The sequence below is a fragment of the Carettochelys insculpta genome, chromosome 16 (genome assembly GCF_033958435.1).
Source record: "Carettochelys insculpta isolate YL-2023 chromosome 16, ASM3395843v1, whole genome shotgun sequence".
NCBI lineage: Eukaryota > Metazoa > Chordata > Testudines > Carettochelyidae > Carettochelys > Carettochelys insculpta.
In genome coordinates, this window is record NC_134152.1 from 23,030,142 (window position 1) to 23,049,476 (window position 19,335).

Below are 19,335 nucleotides of genomic sequence, written 5' to 3' on the forward strand. Positions count from 1 at the left end.
CAGCATTTTAAAGTTTTTTTCATATTTCCCTCATTGCTTAAATGTGGATGGAGGATTTTATCTCCTGATTAGCTTTTTGTAGGTTGTGGAATTAGCACTATTGTTTCAGAGGCTGGGAACAAAATGTTTCATAAGATTTGCTGCACTGAAATATTAATCTAAAACAAATCCCATACCCCTGCCAAGCCCTTCTGAAGGCCATCCCAGCTGCAGCTGTATGCAAAAGAGGATTATTTGTGTGCTTGGCACACTTAAAATGCAATATTTAAAGAGCCCAGTTACACATTTTGCAATCTTAATTCTGTTCCTAGAGCCAGATCACCACACCTTTATAGGACAGTTCACAAGGCGACCCTAGAGAAAGGAAAGCTCTGTGAGCATGCTCACGTTTCCCTTTGGCAATTGGGGACTGGTAAAAGACAGGGGCTTGTCCCCCGAACTCCATAACTCTGAGATCTGGGGATACAGGACTACTTGTGTTAAGCCTGTGACCCCCACGCCCTGCTGCTGCTTGCCTTAGTTCCGTCTTTCACAACGGCTGCCTCTGAACTCCGCCTTGAAAGGAGGAAGGTTCCCGGGGAAAGTAGAATTCTCAGTATGGGAGGGAGGAATTATGCATCTCCCCCTCAGTTCGCCTACTTGGCACTTCTCATTCTTGCCTGACAGCCCATCTACTTCATACTGAGGGTATCCTACCCCACTTCTACTAGCATTCACTATGGAGAGCTCCCCCTTTCCGTGTTTGGTCCCCTCCCTATGTGGATCCTGGAGAGCAAATCCCGCCCCCTCCCGGTGTTTACAGTAAAAGCCCAGTTACCCGACGCTTGGCTATCTGGCACATTCTGTTAACCAGCATGCCAGCTGCCTTTCCCAGCTCAAATAACGGGCACATTTTATTATGTGGCATCCCTAGTTTCCCAGGGGTGATGGATAATAGAGTTTGTACTGTAACTAATTTTAGGTTTACACCATTGTTTTAATTAATATTGTTCACTGAGATTAATGTAGATTCACATAAGATCTGCAAAGTAATATTCAGCCAATTGTCAACAATAGATTGTGCTTCTTTCCTGCTTTTGAATTAAAATTACAGGCCATGTGCCAATCCTTTTGGCTTTCCTACACAAGCTTTCCTGTTGATTTCTCATGAGTAAGGCAACCCAGCTTTGCTGCCAGTTGTGGTCTTGGATTGATTCTGTCTCGGAGGGCTGTACCTGCTCTTGCAAGGGTGGACTCTGATGTAGTAGGGTTTTTCCATCTCTAGCTTTTATTATTCTGATATTTACCCCAGGCCTAAAATAAGAGAGGCTTATTCTAACTTTACACTGATTTATCAGGTTTGTCAGTGATGAATCATGCCCAGGGTGTCGTTGTGAATTGCCCTTCAGGTGTCAGTCAAAAATTAAAATCGAAAAACAAAGTCCCGTATTTTGTTGTGCTGAATAAAATGAGGACTATATTCCCTTCTCCCCTACTTAATTATCTTACAATTCTCTCCAGGCCTTTAGCCACTTCACATTTGAGCGCTCAGGACATCAGCTCATTATTGTTGATATCCAGGGAGTTGGCGATCTTTATACAGACCCTCAGATCCACACAGAGAGTGGCACAGACTTTGGAGATGGCAACCTAGGTAAAATCAACAGTGCTAGTTAATATTTTGATGTATGCTTTTTCTCCTTCTGAGCAGTCTGCTGAGCAGCACTAGCTTCGCTATGAGAAGAGCCAGCAAACTCCTGATAAGAATGAGAACAACAGGGAAACTTTCACCTCGAATGCCTGCTAATTTGTGTAATTGTGTATCCGAAGGTACCTCAGCCACATGGGATACTCTGCAAAATGGTGACTTTAGAAAAGAAAAATTGGTCTTGAGTCAGGGTGAATATTTTCTACATCCTCCCAGCTCTAGTCCTTAACCAGCAAAGTTATGGAATTAACAAGCTTCCTGCAGTTTGAGAGCAGTAATCCCAGCCATTTAAATTCCCCACTAAATCACTGGAATGCATCCAGTGGAGTGGATGGAGGAATAATCTTGGTTTTGATTTAAGCTCCAGTTGCTCTCACATTCAGATCTGCCTAGAATTTGTGTGCGTCTTTTGTATGGGATTGAATTTTACCCTGTTTTTTATTGACATATTGCAATATATTTTACATGTATTAGAACAAAAGCTTATTATGTTTTATCATTTTTGCTGACATTGATTTAGAGAGATGATGGAGAAAAGCAATCAGATTTTAAAATATAAAGTGTGTGTGTGTATACACTCACTCACTGATGAAATCTTTCTTTTCTAAATTCTTTTTTTATCCCCAGGTGTGCGGGGTATGGCTTTGTTCTTTCATTCTCATGCCTGTAACAAGATTTGCAAATGTATGGGGCTTACACCTTTTGATCTTTCACCTAAAGAGAAGCATGTCTTGGATCATAGTAACAAACTGCTTGTAAGTGTCTTCATGCAAAGTATAAAATCTGATGCTGAGTTATCCACTATTGGTTCCTAAATTGATGCCGTAGATATGAGCATGAACCTCCGTAATGCTTTCATGAAAGAGATCATAAATCACGCAAATCATGAATAGGTTCTGAAGATCGTGGTGACAACAGATAATTATGGGAACAAAGATGCAGATAGGTTGATCTTTAATTGAACAAAACTCCAGTTGCTTTCAACAGGAGTGTCCCCCTGAAATCAATAGCAGAACTCCCATAGACTTCAGTGGGGCAGGGATGCCATCCGTGGTGGTTTTCATTTATACATACGTATATGCATGCACATGACATGTATACATGTCTCTTTATGTATGAACCAGTTGCTAAATATTTGTGTGTGTTCATAAGCTCACTGTATTTCAAATAGAGTGAAGGAAAGCATGAGTGATAGGATTTTCATGTTCTTTTACCAAGGAATCTGCTAAGACAATTCTTCGTGGCACAGAGGAAAAATGTGGCAGTAGCCGAGTTAGAACAATCTCTGGTAGTCGGCCTCCTCTGCTTTTCCGCCTGTCTGAGAATTCTGGAGATGAAAGCATGAGCGATGTGGCATTTGATTCCTTGCCTTCTTCTCCCTCCTCAGCAACACCACATAAAATGGACATGCTTCGTGAGTGAGCCATCTGCCTTCTCTATACATGACTTTGTGAAAGTTAGCCTTGGGCTTCTGGGTATTTTAATAAACACCGATTCTTGTCTTACTGTATGTCAAGTTTTATTTCTTCTCAAAGCTCCTCTTCTACCATTGCCAGGTCTAAACATATTTCTGCTATGTAACAGTAGAACCAAAAACATGTCTGTGTTTCAACTTCACTATCTTCAGTTCTGTGAGGTATTTTCCTGAAAACCCTGTAACAGAAGTAAGATTATGTTATCCAGAGCCTCTTCCTGATACGCCATCATCTATTTCCAGAATAACAAATAAAAATGTATTCTTTTTAGACTGGCCTGTGTTCAACGAAGTGGATAACTTAGTTCACAAAGACCACGACCATCTTGATAATCAAAGGGTAAGTGTTTTTCTGAAAAAGGATGAGTTTGCATTTGCTTTAGTAAATGTCGTCTATGAAGTATTGCATGTGGGCATCATGCAGTAAAAGCAATAAAATCTGTGCCATTCTTCAGTGCTGTAGAACAGTGTTTTCACAACTTTTTGAGACCACAGAACACCAAACAATAATATTTTATGCAGAACACCTATGAACATTTTTTTTCAAAAAATATTGTTGTCTGATCAAGAAAAAAAGCCCAGCAACATGCATAGCAAAAACAAAATTAAGCAATTTAATCATGTATAATAGCTATAAAGAAGTAACACTGTGTCTGGCTTTCATAACAGAAAATCTATACTATAAGTGTATTTTTCCAAATGCTCATGGTACACCTGTTGAGTTTTTCACAGAACACCACTGTTACGTGGAACATAGTTTAAGAAACACTGCTGTAGAAGTCCATGTAACCCGTGTGCACCAGCCATCCCTAATAAAGGGAGAACATTTTATATTTTAATCAGAAGTGGCCATTTATTTTTTCTGTTCTAAAAGTTCATTTATGTCCAATATATTTTAATGCAAAGTAAAGCTGCCTGTCCATTTCTTTGCACCTATGTCATCTTTCTAGGACTTATGCATGCTGCCGTGTTATGAAAGCCAAATAATGTCTGTGTGGGTTTCGTCTCTCTGAATGCCAGTTAGAAGAAGTCACTTGAAGGAACAGCGACAGGTTGAACCTCTCTAGTCCGGCACACTCTTATCTGGCAACATCCGTAATCCGGCATGATTCTAGTTAGCCAGATGTCCACTTATTGCGGGTGTGGTCAAGTTTCCTGTGGTCTCATAAAGTTTTACAGCCACCAGTCCCAGCACTCTGTGTTCTGTGCTGTTATTTAGCTGTAATTTACCCCTGAATGTCTTCTAAGAGCCTAGAGAGCAGTGGAAGCGTTGGTAATGCTGCTAGACAATGCTTACTTCACATTGCCTGAAAAATTCTCTCATTCGGCACCTGTCAGGTCCTGAGGGTGCTAGACTAGAGAGGTTCAACCTGTATATGCTTTTTGGGGTATTTTCTTAGTCTAGGCAAGTGCTTGGCAACTGAGATTGATACTCTTGGTAAACTGGATACAAGCATCCAAGGGAGGACATACGAGAAAAAAGTCAACCTCCTTCAGGCCTCTTGGCCGTTCTCACTCAAGCCAGTGGAAGTATGAGTGTCTGCAGGATGAGATCCTTACAAGAGAATGTACTGGTACTCAGATGCTGTGCAACTTCATTTTGGTCTCCTGTAGGACTCTGAAAATGGTGGGGACAGTGGGTACCCCAGTGAAAAGAGAAGCGACCTGGAAGATATGGATCATCGAGAGAGGGTAAATTAGATCTTTATTTTGGATTTAATGAGGCCCCATGGCCTCATGGGGCAGTCCACTCAAATAGTTCATATTTCCTTTTCATCCTGTTGATCTGACCTGTGCCATGAGTGAATAGACAACAGTTAGGAAGACATTCCCTGTGTTTTTAAAATAGATTGCTCATCTCCAATATGTTAATTAGCAGTTGCTTGCAAGGAATGAGTGGTTTGAGTATGGTCTTAGAAGTACTCCAATTGCATGTTGTTTCTTGAGGTTCTGTGCATTGTGGTTTACAGTCATGCATGGTTTCCTGTTAGAATGAAGATCTAGGAGTATGGCTCAATTTCAAAGACCAGCGCTGGCTCACCCCTCGCTTTCCAGGTCCGCTGCATATTATGTGACCTGAGACAGGTTAATGTTTCTGTCAACTATTAAAACATACTTGTACGCGGAGCCCAATCCAAAACGCCTTCCAGGGACTGCGACAGGATACTTGAACACAATTTCTGCGGGACTAGTGGTTACCCTTATAAATCATAAGCTTTTAAAGAAATATTTCCTGTCTTAAAAATATTTTAAACATCTTTTAAATTGTGCTTAAAATTTTGTCAGATCTTTGAGGAGACAAAAGATGACATTTTTATCTGTCAAATGGAATAATTAATTTTCTAGAGTTAACGTTTCGGCACTGTAGTTTTATTGATTCAACAAGCTTCTTTCATAGATTGCAACAAAGTTGTGAGGAGAAACAAAATAAGCTGTTTTCACCATAAATCACTGTTTAATTTTGCTGGTAAAAAATTGTTCCTAAGCAGTGGATAGAACACACGAGACATAAATTAAATGATACAAATCTTTACATTAACTTAGGGCCATTCACACTGCAACCGAAGACGTGAATCTGACGAAGACAGTTTGGGAAGTTCTGCAAGGGTAAATAGAGCAGAAATCTCTGTAGACCATAGTTTACCATTCTAGCCTATTTTTTATCCATTACTTCACCCCACTACATCAGCCATTCATTTCCTTTTCTTTTAATTGTTGCACAAAGTTTTTATATTAATGATTTTGCCTTTCTCATTTCCCTCTATGACCATTAAAAACGGTCTTGTGGGTAAACTACTAATTCTGCATGAATTTCTCACATATGCAACTGTTATGTTTTTGTTTCCTTTACATAACAGGATTTGATAGCCTTTCTGTGCTATATTTGTTGCACTGTGCCCTAAACATGGTTGGATGGTCTTTTTGGGAAGCCTAGAATTGTTGAAGTATGTTGAAATAGCTGTGCAATGCATTTTCTCTGTGATTTTAAAAAATAAGTATTGTCTTTTACGTTTTTAGAAAAGGTAAATTTTATAATTTCTTTATCAAAGGCATGCTGTAGTTATAGAAACAAAACTAAGGCTATGTACTGTGTAGGAAAAGGAAAAGATTATTGACAGCAGTCAAATTTCTTTAAAGGGTGCTAATTCCATAGCGTCCAACCAGTTCTGAAGTAGTAGCCACTATAGGAGCGAACTAGCCACGTTACTCTGAAAATATATCTGTTGTTCAAGCCAACTAGCCACACTCAACCAGCCAAATAGCCACATGTGGCTCCTGTGTTGGACACTGGAATGCTCATTAGAATTTCAGAATTTTTGCACTGTAGTTAGTTGAAATTGAAAACAACTTTAATGTACTGAAATTCTATATTAAATATCTGTTATAAGGTTTTCTTTAATGGGAATAATTTTTATTGGTTTTGTATAGTGCTAGTGATTCCCATTCATCCATGGTCATGGAAAAATGTGTTTCATTAATAAGCATTACTGCAAGTCAGTTACAGTTTCAGTTGGACCAGTTCAGCAAACACTAGCACGTCTGCCCAGCCTTCGTAGCATGTTTACTGAGACATTTTTCCTTTTCCCCTGATCCTGTTGAGCATGAGTAATATCTAAACTGCTGCTGTTTAAATCCCCAATCCAGAAAAGCACTTCAACATATGCTTAACTTGAAGCATGAATAGCCTCATTGACTGGAACAGAACTGTTCATGTGCTTGAAGTTAAGGATAGGCCCTGATCCAGCAAAGCCTAACTGTGCTGCCTTGTTTTAGCTGCTGTGGTTTGTTGAGGGCTGCAATATGCAAAGTTAGTTTTGTTTGCTGCCTTAAGTGCACTTAGAAATGGAGAGCTGCCCGGAGATTTTTAAAGAGAAAAGTGGTAGCATTTTTGTGCAACTACCAATATGGCTTTTTAAAGCAGTCCTCCACATTAAAAGACTTGCGAGCCAACCAGTAGCTGGAACAAACCCTTCAGTTTCTGGAAGGTAACATAGTTATGTGACATGACACCTTTTTATTTCAAGTACGAATTGTAATACGTGTGGTTTTGGGTTTTCTCAGGTCAGTGTGGAGAAGTGGAATCTCTACAACTCTTCCAGAGTCCACATCCATAGACCATCCTGTGTGGCAGTGGAAGTTCAGAGACTCAATGCGCTGGAACTTGAAAAGAAAATTGGGAAATCCATCCTTGGGAAGGTGTTGACGGTTCTTTTAATTGTGTTCTTTCTAATTTGAGAAGTATCTGTTGTTTATATGGTAACCCCTGCCCCATCGATGAGTTGGGAACTGCATAGACAAGAAAAGAGCAATTCTGAGCAGATGAGGGCAGTCTTACAAAAAGCCCTGATCCTGGAGATCATTTCCATGTCTCTTTCCTCCAGGAGAGTTTATTACTGAACAGTAGCTCAAAATAAAAGAAAATATTTGGAGTGGAACCCATTTCGCCACATAAGTCACGGGGATTTTTGCCCTGGATTTTGATGGAGTCAGGTTTCAACCTTGGTTAAAGACCTTTCCCACTTCCTGCAGATGGGAAAGAGGAGGACACATCTCCCTCTCTTCTGACTTCCCTTACCCAGATAGACTTTTCTTAGTTACCATAGTGTTCCAGACCAGAGATTCTGTGTCTTGCCCCCACATATGAGACAAAAAGCCATATATCTGGTTTCCTGTAGGACACATGTTTTGTCCTAGTCATGTATCTGTCCTGTTTTAAAGGGACCAATGGCTGTAACAGGTGCATAGGGACATGCATGTTAGAGTCCCACTAGATGAGAGTTAAAGACTCATTACTGAGGCCAGGTGGTGGAAGCTTGTGTGAAGGCTGCCTTCCTCCAGGTCTGTGTCTTTGAGTCTACTGCCTGAACTAGAACTACCATATGGTCCAGTTGCGAGAGGAAGACACTGTGTAAGTGGTTTATAATTGCTCCTTGCCGTCCTGTGCCTGTTTTATAGGGAAATTAGTAGCCTGTTAGTCCTCAGGATTATCAGATCAGCTCCCCTCACAAGCATTAATTTCACTCTCGTGCACAATCACTTTCTTCTTCTAACTGTACTCCCCCACCCAGTTTGCTTGTCTGCAAAGCGGTTAAACGTATGGTTAATTTTAAGCATGAGTAGTCCCATTGAGATCAAGGATTTCCTCACATGCCTAATGTTAATCACACACATACATGCTTTGCTGCCATAGGTTCACACTCAGTATGTCTGTTTAACTTTTCTAAATAAACTTTCACTCCTGGTGTGTTGTAGGTGCACCTGGCCATGGTTCGTTACCACGAAGCTGGACGTTTCTGTGAGAAAGATCAGGAGTGGGATCAGGAATCTGCTCTCTTTCACCTGGCACATGCTGCTGATTGTGGAGAGCTAGAAGCCATTGTTGGGTTGGGACTCATGTATTCCCAGCTGCCACATCACATTCTTTCAGAGGTCACTTTGGAGGTACAGAAATACTGAAAATACTTAAATACAAAGTGAAGTGGGCTGGGGTTGTTCCTGTCCTGTCTAGAACAGGAGCAACAGAGCACATTATCTGGTGATAACACTCATATTGTATTCATGGACATATCCCAGGCTTTCATTTGACTGCAAGAACAAGGCTCTTGTGATTTAAGAGATATAACTAGGAACAAGATAACCAGCTTTTATTCCTGGTTTTGGCACACATTAACTTCATAGCTGTAGGTAAATCACTGAGGTATATAGGTTCAACACTGGCCTCTGATTTTGGGCCCTTCTCTTCTGGTGCCCAACTTGGACACCTTGGATCTCATTTTCAGAAAGTGCAAAAGGCCTGGAGCTCCCATTGACTTCATTTGGGTTTGTACTTACAGGTAAGGGTTGTACTTGCAGAGAAGGAAGGATGAAATTCTAGACCTATTCATTTCATATTTGTTTCTGCTTTTGCCTTCAAAGGATACGCAGGAAAATAGAATAAAAGGATTTGATTATTTACTGAGAGCTGCAGAAGCTGGAGACCGGCCTTCCATGATTCTGGTAGCAAGAGCTTATGACACAGGTGTAAATCTTGGTTCAAACAGGTACTGTTGTGTGAACGTGTCTGTGCATGTGTGAATGAATAACTTATTGTAGGTTAGACTGTTTGATTGTCCATGCAGGTTATTTTAAAATGGCAGGATTCTCACTTACATGAGTGCTAACCATTATTGTTGTTGTTATTATTATTATTGTTATTATTATTATTATTATTATGGAATTTTATGGCAATACTTGAGATTCACACTGCTGTAAGTGGAACCCATGCACCTCCTGCATGTGATTCACTGTTCGCTTGTAGTAGCACTTAGAGCAGTTAGAGAGAGAATAAGTCTCCTTTACAGCCTTGACTGAGAGGCAGCTAGCTTTTAACTCAAGTGGTAGAGGCTCATGCTCTAAGCTCCAAAGGTCCCAGGCTTGGTTCTGTCTGTCGATGTTACATAAGCAAGAGCAGAATTTGGCCTATTATATCATCATAGAAGGGAAGGAGTGATACAGATGGAGAGAAAAATCCTACTCTTGGATACTTCCACACGTGTCCCATTGATGTGAAAGACAACTGTACATGCATGTTTGAATACGGCCCTGATGCTGAAGTCACTCTGGTGTATGGGTGAATAAGGCTAAGAGATTGTTGCCCCCAGACCTCAGTGTAGCTGCAGTAATCCTGGGATGCAGATCTTCACTCTCCAGAGACAGTGACTAATAAATCCACATAGCAGCCTACTCGCCTCTGCACAAGAGAACCACACAATTTCTGCTGCTTTGTTGGGGCACTCCTCACTGCAAAGGACGAGGCAGGATTTCCCACGAGCGTACTTCATTACAGCGACCCCACCCCCCTTACTTATTGTAAGGCCTGAGGCTTTTTCCTCTGAGGTCAGAGGAAAACTGCCAATAGCTTCAGTGGGAGTAGGGCCAGGTCCTCAAAAAGTAAGGGTCATGGTATAAATGAGTACAGGTTGAACCTCTCAAATTTGGTGCACTTGGGACCTGACTGGTGCCAGAGATCAGTATTTTCCAGCACATTACCAACATTCCAATGCTTACTGGGTGCTTAGAAAACATTTAGGGGTAAATTACAGGTAAATAACAGCACAGAACACTGAGAGCCAGGACTAGTGGCTGTAAACAAACTTTATGGAACTATGGGAAACTTGGTCACACCCAAAAGAGATCATTCATCATACAGTTAACTAAAATCTTGCCAGATTACAGATTTTGCTGGCTGAGAGAGCTCAAGATAGTGAGGTTCAACTTGTACAATAAATGGTCATTGTGAAATGTAGTCACTTAAAATGAAGTTAGAAGTCACTTCAGGTAAGCTTTTACCATCACATTTTCCTATTTTAAAAAAAAATCATTCCTTCCCTGGTGCATTATGAAAGACCCAAACAAGGGAAACCGACCGATTGATACAAGGGAGATACTAAAACTGCAAGTAAACAATGTGCTCTCAAATGTCCAAAGTAAATACACTGAAAAGAGGAGAATAATCATTTTTCTAATTGCTTTCAGTCCTGTCATTCTAGCTGTTCCTTTTAATAATTAATAATAAAGTGTTTCAGAGAATGTGATTTTTTTTAAGTTGATGGTGTTATTTTAAATCAGTGATGATTTAAAGTTTTGTGATGTATGGAAAATGTCTTTTCATATGGCAGGCATTCTAATTCAGTAGTTCTCAGCCTTTCCAGACTGCCATATGCCCTTCAGCAGTCTGCTTTGTCTTGCATACTACAGGATTAAACCTACTTGTTCACAAAGTCAGGCATAAAAATAAAGTGTCACAGAACACTATTGCTGAAAAATGGCTTACGTATTTTTACTGTATAAAATTAATCAATTGGAATATAAATACTGTACTTACAGTTCAGGGATTAGTATAAAACAGTATAAAGGAGTCATTATTCTGTATGAAACTTCACTTTGTCAGTGCTTCTTACATAGCCTGTTGTAAAACTAAGCCAATACGTAGATGAGTTGATGTACCCTTGGAAGACCACTGTGTACCCCAAATGGCACGTGTATGTACCCCTGGTTGAGGACCACTGCTCTAATTCTAACTTTAAAATGGCTGCTTTCATTTTTGGAGCAGTTTAATGATAATGAATTTTTATAGCTAGGCTATTAAGCAAGCTTGTAAAATTCGGAGCTTATAGTGGAAAAGGCTGATAGGAGAGGCAGAATTACAGCAGGATGGCTGTGACTCCAAAAATACAAGGTGTGATTTGCCAAGAACTACACAGCATCTTGTTCACTAATGTTTTTATATTTATAAAATGACATTTTAGAATAATTACAATGTTAGATTAATTTTCTTAAGTACCAAACACACCAGGTGATGGATAAGGGAGCATACCCTTCTTCCTTTTGTCTTATTCATAATGCCGATCTTGGATGGGACATAGGTTTAAGTCCCAGCTTGACGTAGTCATGGCTGAGATGATTTAGTTGGGGTTGATCCTGCTTCAGGCAAGGGGCTGGACTAGATGACTTCCAGAAGTCCCTTCCAGCCCTAGACTTCTATGATAGTAATATAATCGTTCTGCTTAGAATGCAGGGGGAACAGGTGTGAGTGAAGTTGTGATACTGTCCAAAGGTCAAACCAAACTCTGCTTACTTGGGATGCCAAAAACAAGATGCTTTGTGGTTGATTGCATAGTCACTTGTGCAGATCTTTATAATAAAATCGTGCCTTGTTATCTCTTTAAATGTTTTGATCGGCAATGAAACACCTAACAAAATTGATATTAAATTAGCATTGGTTTTAAGAATTAACCTCATATTGAAATGAATCAGTCAATTCACACCACACTTCTTTCTTAAGGCTCAGACTGACATCATTTTACACTTGCAGCTGCAGTTTTAATTTTATCTCTACAAGCATGCAGGCCAGACATTTATTTATTTTTTAAAAGAAAGCTCAGATTCTAGGGTACAAAAGTGCAGCCTCCAAAACCAGTGATAGTTTGTCGAGCTGTTGCAATCTAGGATTTCATCCCTGTGAATTTCAGGTAAATTTAGTCCCCCATTTATCAGTAGGAGTCTCGATCCTGTAATACGTATTCAGTGGATACCAATCACCTGGTTAAATGTAAGCACGTGGTAAAGTACGTTGCTGATTGGGCCAGCGTGCTCAGCACCTAGTGGAAGTGAGCTCTATAGCTCTGAAGTAAAACTGCATTTCCCAGGGTAACCTGTTTTAAAAATTATTTTTAAATTCAGAATCCAAGACTGGAAGGAAGCGCTGCACTGGTACAATGCTGCACTGAATATGTCTGATTATGACGAAGGAGGTGAATACGATGGAACTCAGGATGAGCCCCGGTATCTGCTCTTGGCAAGGGAAGCTGAGATGTTTATGACAGGAGGGTTCCACCTGGCCAAGGATCCACAAAGATCAGGTAAGATGTTGACCTGGTCTGTCCCTGTGGGTGTACTTGGTGGTCCTGTGTACGTCTGTTTTCCTTAATATTTGTTTGAGTCTTGGTACACAATACGGCATGGAAATCAGGGCAGAGAAAGCCAAGCTCCACCCACGCAGACCAACAGTTTCGCAGTACCACCTTTTTTCCCTGCAGGTAGTTATTCTGTGTTCTAAGCTGGTCCCTCTGTACCTCATCGGTGCCCCCTTCTGTGCAGTACTGGGGGACAGCGCACCGAAGTGGAAGCCATTGGCTGAGGCAGTCCCCCAGTAATGAGTAGGCAGGTCCAGTCAGGACTCACTGCAGGCAAGAATCCTGGTTTGGTTTCTGGAGCCACCAACTTTTTCTTTTCCTCAAGCACCTTCCCACTTACGAGCTGGCTTATTCTCACAGTGTAAAACAACTGTGCTCACCGATGCCATGGGATTCGAGCTGAAACGGTAATGGCTCAAGCTAATATGAAACTAAACTGTCAAGTGATATTTTGCTGATGTCAGAGTGAGGCCTGAACCAGCTCCAATGCTGCAGTGCGGCAAATCCCTTTTGGCAGTACGGAGCACCCTCAACTCCAATTGACTGCAGTGGTATTCTAGGGAGCAAACATTGGAGACTCAGCAGATAATGTTCTAATTGGTTCAATATAAGGTGGATGTTGGCAAATAAAATTCTTAAGCCTTTTCTAGAGGATTACTGACTGGCTGCATTTATGATTCTTCTAAATATCACTCTGCTGCTGCAACAGCAGTTTGCCCTGTCTCTGAATTTTAATACTGTGTGCCATAGTCTTATCTGGTGTAAATCAGCGTAACTCCGTTGATGTCAGTGATGCTACGTGGATTTATACCAACTGAGAGCCTGGCTTGTAATTTGACCTCTGTTTCTGTTCTTTTCTACTTTAACTTCTGGCAGCTTGCTCTGATAGTAGAGAGAAAGAAGCTTGTGTTTCTTTGCCCTACTCACTCTACTCTCAAACTGCTTTTCCTAGGTGAGCTGTACACAGAAGCAGCTGAAGCAGCAATACAAGCCATGAAGGGCAGATTGGCTAATCAGTACTACCAGAAAGCTGAAGAAGCTTGGGCAATGATGGAGGAGTGAAACGTCAAATGAGGCAGCTCTTGTATATAACATATTTTTATAGACTGTTACTTTACAAAAAAAAATGTATTTTTATGTGTTGTTACTGATTTTGTTTTTCATATTTTAATTTTCTAACTTTTATTCTGAGGCAAAAAAGATACAAATGGAGGTTGTATTTTGAGGGTGCTATAATGTACTTTTATCTGCCTTTCCAAACTGCAGTATCTGTGAACTTGATCTGTTATAACTTTTAACTGTTAGGTGGGAGGGGCCTGATTAATTTCAGAATAATGAAACAGATGTCGGTTTGCCTTGCAGACTTTTTGTTGTACACAGCAGAGTATCAGTGTGTTCCTCTTCCTCTCCCCTACACAAAAACCACACATTTCTAAGTTCAAAGCGCTTCTTCTCTAGTATTTGTTGTTTCAGGAAATTCTTCATTTTCCATGTAAACATGCCTCTTTAATTGTCCTTGTGAAATAAATCAAGAACCAGATCAATAAGGAATAGAATTCCATTAGTACGCTTGAACCTCTTTAATCCATGTGTCTGTGATCCAGAAACACCCCTTGCTCAGACCTCTGCATGGCTGGAGCACCATAATGATCATAAAAACAAAAGTTTAAATACAATGCAACAAAACAAAATGCGTGTGTGTGTGTGCGTGTGTGTGTGTACACACCGTACTGTCTAGCACAAAGTTAACTTATAAGAACGAGAAATGGCAGAGCATTGTACTGTACAGTTTGTGGTTTCCTGCTTAAGCATCTACATATGATAAAAACAGTTTAAATACAGTGCATTTATTAAATACAGGATTTATCTTATGACATGTTACAGTTCTCTGTAGTGGCTTGTACATATAAAAACATGTGTAATAGATTTTGTTTATGCTTCAATATGGAAAATACCCAGGATCTGGAAAAATCCATAATCCAGCATAGCCTGTGTCCCAAGGTTGCTGGATTGAAGAGGTTCAAGTGTAATACTCTTTATAATGCAGGTCTTTGTGAAAATTTTTTCAGTGGGGGCACCATGTTTACTTTCTTCCTGAAGTGATTCCAGATGCTGTCTTCTCAGTTTGCAAATGAAAAATGCATTTTTCCTGTGTGCTGGTCCCAAAAACCAAGATGGAGTTTGAACGTTAAGGTGGTTTCTCTTTAGGTCACTCATCACCAACAATACAAATTCTTCAATCAGAACTTAGTAAATAATTATCTTGATGGGGCTTTCCAGCTCCCTCTCCAATATCTGTGTGGCCTCTGAAAAGAAGTAAAAACTTATTTCAGTCAGAAAAGTAGCTATAACACTGAACACGCATGGGGAGAGCAGGTCCATTGAATATAGGAATGCCATTTTTAAAAAGCATATCTGCGCTTTAAAAATTGTAGGTAAAATTCCCAGCTCTATTGAAATCTGTGGCAAAATTTCATTGACTTCTTTGGGGCCAAGATTTCACTGAGGGCTAGTCTACTTTTGAAACACTACAGTGGCACAGTTGCTATGGTAGTGTTTCATTGTAGACACTACCTATGCCAATAGGAGAGAAGTTAGCTTAATTGCATCACTCAGGGGTGGGGAATTTTCACATCCCTGATTGACGTAGCTGGGTTGAGCTGATTTTGCTTTGTAGACCAGGCCCAATAATAAATAGAGATTTTGTTGCACCATTATTTATTGTATCTTATTATCCTAATATGATAAAGTCCCTGCTGGACTTTAAATATCCTTCCAATGAGAGACCGTAAAGCAGTCTATATACTACTGGTTTCTTGGTATCTTTTAGCTGTTCTTACAGTGAAATCTTCATTCTCCATGAATTTAACATTAAGAAATACCCTTCCCAACCATTTTTACATAGACAGAGTTAAGCAGGTTTGAGAAATTGACATGCATGTACACTTACTACCCCTCTCTTCTAAATAACTTAGTGTTAAGTTATATAAAGAGCACTCAAACTATAATTACTGTACAATATATTTGAACTGTTCATTGAATAATCTACTCAACATCTCAGTAAAAACTGAGGATACTTATTCTCTAAATAATAGCCCTAATGAAGCAAAGCTCATCTTCTGTTGTACAAGTGATTCACATTCTGTAGTTGCACACCTGAGTTTTCACACACGCATGCACACACACCAATCCTAACACCAAGGTATCCTAAATGATCTCTGTTTTTCAGTAGACACTGACATGATTTTTTTTTAAAGGCCTCACATACCCATTTGTTAAATAAAAACATATTTGTTGTGCTGGTTGGAAGAAAACCTCATTAGCTATTAGGTACCATTTAAGAGCCTATGCTCACAGTTTTATTTCAAAAGTCCCATGCTATCTGTACAGCAACTGGGTCTATTTATTGGTTTTATTCACTTAGTTCTTATTTTGAGGTGTTTAAGATTGATGGACTTACTGTCATCGTTGGACATACAGCCCCATTGAGTCTGTTCTGGTCTGGCTGTGGTCTGAAGAAGTGGGTCTGTCCCACGAAAGCTCACCCAATAAACTATTTTGCTAGTCTTTAAAGTGCTACTTGCCTGCTTTTTGTTTTGACACCTGGGTTAGGGTGACAGTGTCATTAAGAGATAAGTGTATTGAATATTTACGGTTGTTCCAGCAAAACATTTACATACATGTTTTACTTTAAGTATATGATTGATTGAAGCCCATTAATTTCAATAGGACTTATGCTTGCTGTAAAGCACATATTTAAATGATTTGATGGAATCATCATCAACAACAACAACCCATGGGCTCAGTGCCCATTGGTGTCTGATGCCTTCCTCACTATTTCCTTCCATCTTTCCCTGTCCAGTGCAAAGTGGCTTAATTTCTATGGACTAGCTATGCACCAGTCTACTATATAATCTCTCCATTCTCTGTGGGGTCTGCCTCTCCTATTTGAACCATCCATTATGCTGAATACCACGGTCTTGATTTTTCATTCATCGTTCATTCTGCAAATATGCCTAAATAGCTGTAACTTGTGTTGTATAACCTTCTACAGTAGGTTGTCTTTCAGCTGTCTCTTCCTATATAATTCCTTGTTGGTGACCTTCTGAATCCATCTTATTCTCAAAATCTTTCTGTAACAACTCCTCTCAAACGCCAATATTCTTCTCTTTGTATCTTTCATTATCACCCATGTCTCACATCCATACATGCTGCTGAACACACACGTTTTCAAGACGCTCGGCTTTGTTCCTAAGCTAATCGCTTTGCTTTTCCAGATCTTGTCCATCACCTTCAAACTCGCTCTTGCTTTTGCTATTCTAGTCGCTATTTCCTTCTTACAGTCTAGATCATACGTTATGTTGCTCCCCAGATATGTGAGCTTCTCTGTGTTCTATAGTTCAGTCCCATCTATGCTGATCTTCGTTCCTATTTCCTTATCTCCAAATACCATTGGTTTTGTTTTATTGATGTTCATGATCAGTGTGTACTGCTTACCGGCACCATTTTCGCTAGCTTCTCCTCATCAATACCTGTATCATCCATTTACCTCAAGTTGTTAATTCTTATCCTGTGCACCGATATCGCTTCTGCCTCTTCCCTGATCTTGTCCATCGCTCTTTAGATGTGTGATGAAGATACTCAGCATATCAGATCTCCCTGTTTCATACCTCTACCCATTCTAAACCAACTTCCCAACTCTCTGCACATTCTCACCACTGCCTCTGCATTGTCATTGACATCCTTCAACAACTCTGTCTGCTATCCACTCCATATGACTCCTACATCGCCCAAGTCACTTTCTGATCTATACTATCAAATGTTTTCTGAAAATGGACGAAGCAAATGCAGATGTTCTTGTTCTTTCATGCTTTGATGGGTTGGGTCAATAAAATATTACATCTTTCACTTGTGCATATAGAGTGTGTCTTCCCTGGGCTGTCTTGGACGTATACACTCAGAATCACCAATTATTATTTAAGGTCAGACAGCTGTTGTGTGCTTAATGGAAAACTGCAGTTTAGGTATAAGATTTTGACCTCTTTTCATCTAATTGCAGAGATTAAGGGGCAAGTCCTACCCCTTCTTCTCTAGCATGCACAGAGCTCCATTTGAAATGGAACAGGTGCAGTTCTGCTGTGCGGGAACACAGAGTATGGTGAGATCCACAGATTGAGGTGAGTGCACTCATGAGCAACACTTCCTTGGTCAGTTCATTCCATCCTGCTGTGAAGCACAGCTGCAGAAATTGTCAGCTGTCAGCGACAACTGCATTATTCAGTTAAGCAAATAGTGGAACAATGGCAAGCATTTATGTATAGCTACAGGCAAAAATTGGAAGAATGTGCATACAAGCCCCTTGCACGCTCTAAGCACTATATATATAAATAATATATAGAGAGAAATAATAATATATTTTTATTGAAAAATTATAAAAGCAAATCATTGTGGTTTTTCCTTTATCAGAAAAGGTTTCTGTAACTAGCAACCTGCCCTGAAAGGGGAGGGGAAGAGATTTGAGTGTTTCAGTCCAAAATATAAACAGGTCTTAAAGGCTACATCTACACTAGCCAAATCTTTGAAATGGCCATGCAAATGGCCATTTTGAAGCTTACTAATGAAGCGCTGAAATGCATATTCAGTGCCTCATTAGCATGTCGGCAGCCGCAACTCTTTAAAATTGCCACTTTTCGCTGCTGCACAGCTCATCCAAAAGGGGCTCCTTTTTGAAAGGACCCCAGGAACTTCGAAATCCCCTTATTCCTATCAGCAAATGGGAATAAGGGGATTTCGAAGTTGGTGGGGTCCTTTCAAAATGACCCCTGTCTAGACGAGCTGTGTGGCAGCAAAAAGCAGCAATTTCAAAGAGCCACAGCCAGCATTAGGCACCTCATTAGATTTGGGCTAGTGTAGACATAGCCAAAGAGGGTAATTATTAATACCTTTTGGCAGGTATATTAAGTCAGTGAATTCTGTAATTGGTATGATTACAGAAACTTCTTCATAGATTTGAGGCATATGAAGTGAGACCATTGAACAGGCAAAACATTGTCATTGTTGAATAGTAACAGAGAGATAACCATGTTAGTCTACATACTATCAAAACAAAAAAGCAGTCCAGTAGCACTTTAAAGACTAACAAAAGACTATTCCACAAAAGCTCACCACCTAATAAATTATGTTGTTAGTCTTTAAAGTGCTACTAGACTGCTTTTTTGTTTTGATTGTCATTGTTATTACTTGGTCTTCAAAAATTGTGGATTTTGTTCGTAACTTAGATTACTTCTTGGTACAAACATGGTATGATATGGCTAGTTAGATGTCTGACGGTCAATTGTTAATTAAACTTATGTTTACAGAAATATGTACAACTTAATTTTATGAAATTCCTTTGAAGAAACTGTATGTTTTTGACAAACTTTTTGGAATGATCTTGCTGCACACTGTATTTTTAATCTATTCTCAATGAACAAATAAAATATATTTTTTAAAAATGTGGAATTAAAAAATATACGGGGCCCAAAGCTGCAGATCTGAATCTGGCAATAAATTCCATTGATGTAGGTGGGAATTGTGCCTGAGCAACAACAGCAGAATTGGGGTTTCCCCTTTTTTTGGCGCATGTAAGAAATGCGGTAATTGTTCGTTTGCATCACTTATTCATGTCATTTGGTTTTATTGGTTTTGCTTTGCCAAATAAAGTTTTCTTTTTGTCACAT

At 39.8% G+C, this 19,335-nt stretch overlaps 1 protein-coding gene across 4 annotated transcripts in view; it reads left to right on the forward strand.

Moving 5' to 3' along the window:
* EEF2K (eukaryotic elongation factor 2 kinase) overlaps positions 1–18,767 on the forward strand; it is a 45,602-nt gene extending 26,835 nt beyond the window's left edge. For 2 of the 4 annotated variants that reach the window (XM_075010334.1, XM_075010335.1), the window contains 11 exons: positions 1,501–1,633; positions 2,315–2,442; positions 2,906–3,101; positions 3,434–3,501; positions 4,776–4,853; positions 5,706–5,768; positions 7,224–7,358; positions 8,415–8,603; positions 9,078–9,202; positions 12,384–12,562; positions 13,569–18,767. In XM_075010334.1, coding sequence (XP_074866435.1) covers positions 1,501–1,633; positions 2,315–2,442; positions 2,906–3,101; positions 3,434–3,501; positions 4,776–4,853; positions 5,706–5,768; positions 7,224–7,358; positions 8,415–8,603; positions 9,078–9,202; positions 12,384–12,562; positions 13,569–13,678 — 1,404 coding nt within the window. In that variant the 3' untranslated portion in view covers positions 13,679–18,767. The remainder of the gene's footprint in view (positions 1–1,500; positions 1,634–2,314; positions 2,443–2,905; positions 3,102–3,433; positions 3,502–4,775; positions 4,854–5,705; positions 5,769–7,223; positions 7,359–8,414; positions 8,604–9,077; positions 9,203–12,383; positions 12,563–13,568) is intronic. The other 2 variants (XM_075010336.1, XM_075010337.1) reach the window with 2 other exon arrangements.
* Positions 18,768–19,335: the final 568 nt, after the last annotated feature.